Genomic DNA, 6,079 nt, shown 5'->3' with positions numbered 1-6,079 from the left:
TCATGAGTCTGATGAGCAGCCACAGTCAAAAGAAAGACTGGCAAAAGAAGAGAATCGCACAAACAATCGAACTTTTAAAAAATGGTAAATTTAACATGTTTTTGCTTTGCTCACACCACACATTGAGCCCTCACAATGTCAGCCAATTGTCAACCGTTCAAACTTTCGACACAGCAGTCTCAGAAGCATCTTTAGAAAAGTCAGCACTACCTCTCTATTCGCTCGTGTCATGGACCGGGCCGGCCCGCGAACAGCAGAAATACGCACATAACCATTACAAATGCACTGAGAATAAATATTTTGAGTCCAGTTAGGTAACATTCGACAAATAATGGGTTAAAAATCGTGATACATTTTTTATTAAACAAGGAAAGAAACACGGAGGGGATAGAAGGAAAGAAACTTTATGGGTCTCTACCAGCTAAAATGTTATCAAACCCACACCAAACCCTGATAATAATCTTGAAACCATAATTTAACACTTTAAATAAAAGACCCTCATCCCAAAGGACATTTTAAGCATCAATAACAAACTATGTTTTACAAATGTAATTGTAAGAAATACATGTAAGTATATGTGTCAATTATAAACCTGTAAATTTAAATCATTTTATGAACTCATTCGCTGCCATTCCCAAATGTATTTGGGAATTTAAAAGCATGATGCGGAGTGCCATTCCCGAATTTTTTTCGGGTTTTGGTTTTTCTTGCAGGGTGCTGATATAGTGCTGGTCAGACCTCTGGCAATGTTTTTCCCTTCCACGAGGGGGCAGCATTTGCCTTTAGTCCATGTTAACGCGTTGTTACAGCTTCAACTGTTGTTAAAGCGCTCTATAAATCATTATGTATGTATTTTGTACAGTTGCCCCGTTTCAAACTCAGATTACTCCAGATCCATATAATTTAGGAATTAACTTTCTTTGCGGATGAATTGAATGTTTATGTAGTCCTCAAACTCAATATTCTGTAGGTGCTGCAATTTGAGTTAAAATGACAAAAACCCTGGCACTGGAGTGTACACAGTTTTGTGCATTGTCTGACAGTGAATGAGTTAATGAGAGACAAACAGACAATGAAATATACTGTTTATTTACAAAGAGGTTCACATTTTATACAGTTATTTTTTTAGAGAGGCACTTAATTAAGTAGTGCAACTTTGAATACGATTGAAAAAAATGTTGGGGGGTAAAAGGCACATTAAAAGGACAAAAACATAAAGGGTACACAAAGAAACTTGAAAACATGAACTTGTAATCATGCTTAAAAGTCCTTGATATTGACGTGAAAGGGGCACATTTAAAACAATTCACCAAAATACAGTAGCTATTTAGCCACGAATGAGCTCAGTGCTGCAGATCTTGCAGATACCCCTTTCATACAATCCCAGCAATAATTAAACAAAAACAATATAATTAATCAAGAAAAACTAGCTACCGCTCCTTCGCAGAAAAGTAAAAAGTGTAAAAAGAAAAGGTTGACTACAGCAAAATATATAACAAATTGGATTCTGCACAAATTTTCAAGAGATTTCGTGAAATGGTCCTAAAAATATAAGATGCTGATTGATTTAACGCAAAAATGGAGCGAAGTAACTCCAACCATCACACATTTTGTGATTACCCACCAACTAAAAGCACAGAGAGGAATCCTACTCCATAGAAGAGTGAAAAGGGATGACTGTAAATGTACATAATGACCTTTTTCCCCCTCACAAGCAAGTTGGTACGTGACCCTCATAGGGTGGTTGTTGTGAGTTCATCTGAGCAGTTTCCCTGATTTCCAATTCTTCTTTGTCTTCCCCGACACAATGATCCCTTCCGTGGAATGTATGGAACCGGAGTGCGTGTGCACATTTGTCTCACTCAACTGAACTGTACCCAGTCTGATTTTACAGCATCTTTATTAGAGCTGTGGAGGAGAAACATACGGGAGCGTGACGGAGAAGAACCATAAATAAAACAAAATATATATGAAGGAATGACGATAATGTTAGAATTCATATTTAAAGGACAACCGACATCACTTTTTTTGTTTACTAACTGACATCAGAAAAACGTTTTATAACATCTAAAATACCCAAAACACGCAGTATAATATTTTTATTCAAATGCAAAACACCAATAAAAATGACATAAAGTGTCCAAAATCTGCAAAAAATGGAGCTGCGAATTGGGCATTCTCAGAAAGTCCCGCCCCCAGTTCGTGACGTCACACCAAGACGTCTTGCATTGCTGGAGATTCAAAACAATGGCTTCAGATTCGGAGAATATGCTTTCTTGTTACACATCCAGTTGTGAATATGATTCAAATAGTTCCGAAGAGGAAAGCATACATGTTTGCAATCGATTAAAAAATTTATTCCGTGCTATTTTGAGGCAACATTGGGGGGAAATGTCTCACCCAAAAAGAGGCAGAAAATGGCCACCGAGCTCCTGTGAGGAATGAATCAGTCCATTTCCACAGGCTGATAAATTCCGTACATGGAGCTTGGTCGCCCTCTTCTGGCTCTTTCTGGTGCAACACGAGGTTGTCAGACCAAACAAGCATTGACGTGATGGAAGGACTGCTACAATGTGTCCTTTTTTTCGGTCAGTGGCGTTCCTTCAGTGACGTCACGTACGGACTTGTCACCAACTCAAAAACAAGACTTCCGGAATATTCAGCACGAGTCTTAGAACGTAAAATATAGCTCTATGCGGTGGAATCTTTGTAAAATACGCTCAGTAGAAGTCATTTGAAGCCATTTTACAAATTATGGACACAACTTGTTCGGAGACGTCGGTTGTCCTTTAATTAGCATTTTTAAAACCAGAATATAGAAATTATGCAACATGCTTGCTAAAACAAAAACTTACTTTGAACCCGCAGATGTAAAATCCCCCCACAAGTCACCGCTCTGTGGGGTTTCAGAAACAGAGGACCCGAAATCTAAAAGCGGGACTGAAATAAGCATAGATCAAATAAATAAAGGAGGCACCTGGTGATATATGCAGCAGAATAAGAATGGGCGAGCATCTGCTTTAGTCGCTATCACCTATATGAATGTGTAACTATATGAATGTACAATGGAAAATAAATACAATTGCAGCAGCCAAAAAAAAAGAGATTGACATCATAGAAATAGAAATGTAGTTACCAGCGTTTGTTTGCTGTTGCGCAGGAGGGACCGTGTGTTGACTGCCAGGAGGTGGGATAATGCCTCCAGCCTTGATGCCCGGCGGCGGTGGGAGAAGACCTCCAGCTACAAGGCGTGCCTTAGTCCCAGATGCATCTTTCTTCTTGATGTTCTGTCAAAAGACAAATGACATTTTATCAATGTTTCTATTGTGCAAATGGTTATTTTTGTCAATTTGTTGATATTGCAATAAAAATATATTCACCCCGATACTGATCTTGATAGTCTGGCCTTCTTTGAAACTAAGGTCAAGCTTTGGTGCATCACTATGGGTTGCTTCCATTTTGGCCAGTTCGCCTTCTTGTTTCACCCACCTTTCAAATTAAGAGCACAGACAAGTAGAACTACAGAGGAACTAAGATGTCTGATGCAGCTGAGCGAATAATTCTACCTTGAAGTAAACAATTCATTCAATTTTCAACTCAAAAAATATATTTGACAGTACATCTTATGTACAAAAAAAAGGCATCTTCACCTACTTAAAATGGTCTTGCAAAGCAACGTTGAAGTCGAAGGAGTCTCCCCGATCAGCAAAGCCCAGACCGATAAAAGCGTGACGCCCTATGATGAAAAAATTCACGTGAAACTTGAGGAAATTAATATATGACTGATGGAAAAAAAATTGACATGTTGTATTATGGCAAAGTAAGATTCCTTTTCAATGTCGTACCATTTCCATCCTCAATCCGGATCACAAAGTACCTGCTGGAGTCTGTGACGGCTTCAACTATATTGCCTGGATATTGTTCTACTGGAGCTTGGGCAAAAAGCTCTCCTGCAAATACAAATAAAATACAATAGTATCTCAAAATGGAACTACACCAAAAATTGTACCATCTGGCCTTATAAAAAATATGGCTGGAATATGTGACATTATCAGAAGAACTGGCATAGCAGTTAAGAAAGTTAATGGTGAGTTTGCTTCAATTCAATTTTCTGAATTTCAATGAGGGAATTGGTGCTGGAATCTGAACTGAATAATCTGTCAGGTGCATTTCCTCAAAATTGTCCACAAAAAAATGAAATCTACATGAGACTCAATACAGAAGCGTGATCGTGCGCATGTTTCATTTACCTGTGTTTTTATCCTCCAACTTAATGTAGGCAAGCTTTCCTTTTGCAGTGATTTTCATTCTCCCACTCCAAGCAGGCTCATCCAGCTTCCAGTCAGCAGCACTGTAAACAATGGAGTGGGGAAAAAAAGTATATTTATCCTTTTCAGGAGTTTTCCTATCTCAAGATTTGTTCGTCACTATTAAATGATCAGAGGCAACTCATTCTGAGTTATCATGTTGCAGAAATGAGATGTTCTTGGGTATAAAACTAGCAGAACATTCAATGACAACACTTTAACAAGGACACATTTTTTTCTTGGCAAGCTATACATGGAGGCCTTGGTTGCATCTGCAATGAGCACTTGAGTGTCGTGAAAGTAAGTTTGGATTTGATTTGCAGAAACAATAACTACCACTTTAACATAAGCAGCTGCTGCTTCAGTCAGTGAGAGAGAGTGAAATCAAAGGTTCTCAAGAAGCCAAAACAGAACCGTTAATCTTGCCAGATGGATAAAGCAAATCCTATAAAGAGAACATTACTGTTCCATTTGGCAAGAAGGGAAACAACGGGCACCTGTTGAAATGTTATGTTCTTTGGTTTGGAGTTCATGTTGGTTTCTTTTAACCTCACATTTTAATGCACTCAAAAAATTGGTCTCAAGTTTCCATATGCCGGGAGAATATTTGCGTGATAATTTTAAAGTTTTAATACAAAGCGGTAATCACTGTGTGCGCTGAAGCTCACGACAGAACATCAACAAATATTCATAGTAAAAAAACAAAGGTTGTCCAAAAATGATGACCTGCTTGTCAATGAAGCAAGACTGGAAAATACTACTTTAAACAACCAAGAGGTGGGTTTGTGAATCAACCTTTCATTTAGGCTAAATTACTTTAGCCTAGTGTACAATATGAAAGGCAAATGTATAGTTTTAAAGGCGGATACGTCACATATAGAGAAAAAAACGTGTTGAAGCGAAGTGGGTTTTAGATAACATTCGGCGATCGACTTGACAGTTCCAGACAGTCTCGTGAACATTTTTCTTACCGATATCCACGGTTGGACGCCCGTGGAGGAATCCGGTATACGTAAACCTTAGGCTTTACACATAGCATCGATTCATAACTGTTGTCTTCAGCCATTTCGCCAAATGTCACTTAGTAAAACTTCCAACTTCCCACTTTCGTTGCACACTTCAGCCGCTCTTGGTTAAAGCGGAGTAGACGTCGTAAAAAGGTTGTCTCGCTTCCTACAGCGCCGTCACTGTACAGGAGGCGTAATGCAAATTTTGTTTGGAAACAAAGTCAATACTATAGTACGTATAGACTGTAATTTGCTCACTTTTATTTATCGATCATTAAAAAAACAGCTATATATAAAGATCGAATCACAAAACTACATTATTTTCCGGTCAAAATACATCGCACAAAAACAACCCTCAAGTCAAATCAATCATCTTGTGTTGGCCTAACAACAAAGACGATGGAATATGTGACCTTGCCTGTTCATGTAATCTTGTAAACTTTTAAATTATCTTGAAAAGACAATGTTTGAAATGAATTCAGTGTACAATATATGAGCATGTCAAAGGAGCGCTGGAAGACTGAATGGCCAGTCACTGTATAAATCTTGAATGGAATTATGGGCACCTCATTAATAAACTGACATTATAGAAAGAAATTAATTCACACAAAAAGACGTTTTATTTTACTGTATGTTTATTAAAGGGCTTTTTTTCCATCTGTGTATTCAGAATTCTAAACATGACATCTAGGAAGCCACACTATTGACGCTGTGAACTGATCTCCATGAGAAAACAAACCCACGTTTATCAGATGCAGATCATGT

The 6,079-nt window shown here is 38.1% G+C and overlaps 1 protein-coding gene across 1 annotated transcript; it reads right to left on the bottom strand.

Annotated features, from left to right (window-relative positions):
* Window positions 1–1,068: 1,068 nt before the first annotated feature.
* Window positions 1,069–5,445, bottom strand: necap2 (NECAP endocytosis associated 2). Its single transcript, XM_089010167.1, has 8 exons — window positions 5,279–5,445; window positions 4,251–4,351; window positions 3,846–3,950; window positions 3,655–3,736; window positions 3,381–3,489; window positions 3,137–3,287; window positions 2,856–2,940; window positions 1,069–1,908 (listed from the first exon to the last, which is right to left on the bottom strand). The coding sequence occupies exons 1-8, from the start codon at window positions 5,371–5,373 to the stop codon at window positions 1,863–1,865; spliced, it is 774 nt and encodes a 257-aa protein (XP_088866293.1). The 5' UTR covers window positions 5,374–5,445; the 3' UTR covers window positions 1,069–1,862.
* Window positions 5,446–6,079: the final 634 nt, after the last annotated feature.

Source organism: Hippocampus bargibanti, linkage group LG12 (assembly GCF_051943395.1).
Source record: "Hippocampus bargibanti isolate YZ-2025 linkage group LG12, ASM5194339v1, whole genome shotgun sequence".
NCBI classification, from domain to species: Eukaryota; Metazoa; Chordata; class Actinopteri; order Syngnathiformes; family Syngnathidae; genus Hippocampus; species Hippocampus bargibanti.
The sequence above is the reverse complement of the archived record's forward strand: the minus strand, read 5'-3'. Positions and strand labels throughout refer to the sequence as shown.

Bases quoted from the DNA above. Each gene is read 5' to 3' on its own strand.
- necap2 (XM_089010167.1), bottom strand. From the start codon at position 5,373: ATGGCTGAAGACAACAGTTATGAATCGATGCTATGTGTAAAGCCTAAG. The intron at 3,951-4,250 runs GTAAATGAAACA...TTGTATTTGCAG, and splicing joins GTTGGAGGATAAAAACACAG to GAGAGCTTTTTGCCCAAGCT. The intron at 3,737-3,845 runs GTACGACATTGA...TTTTCATCATAG, and splicing joins CCGGATTGAGGATGGAAATG to GGCGTCACGCTTTTATCGGT.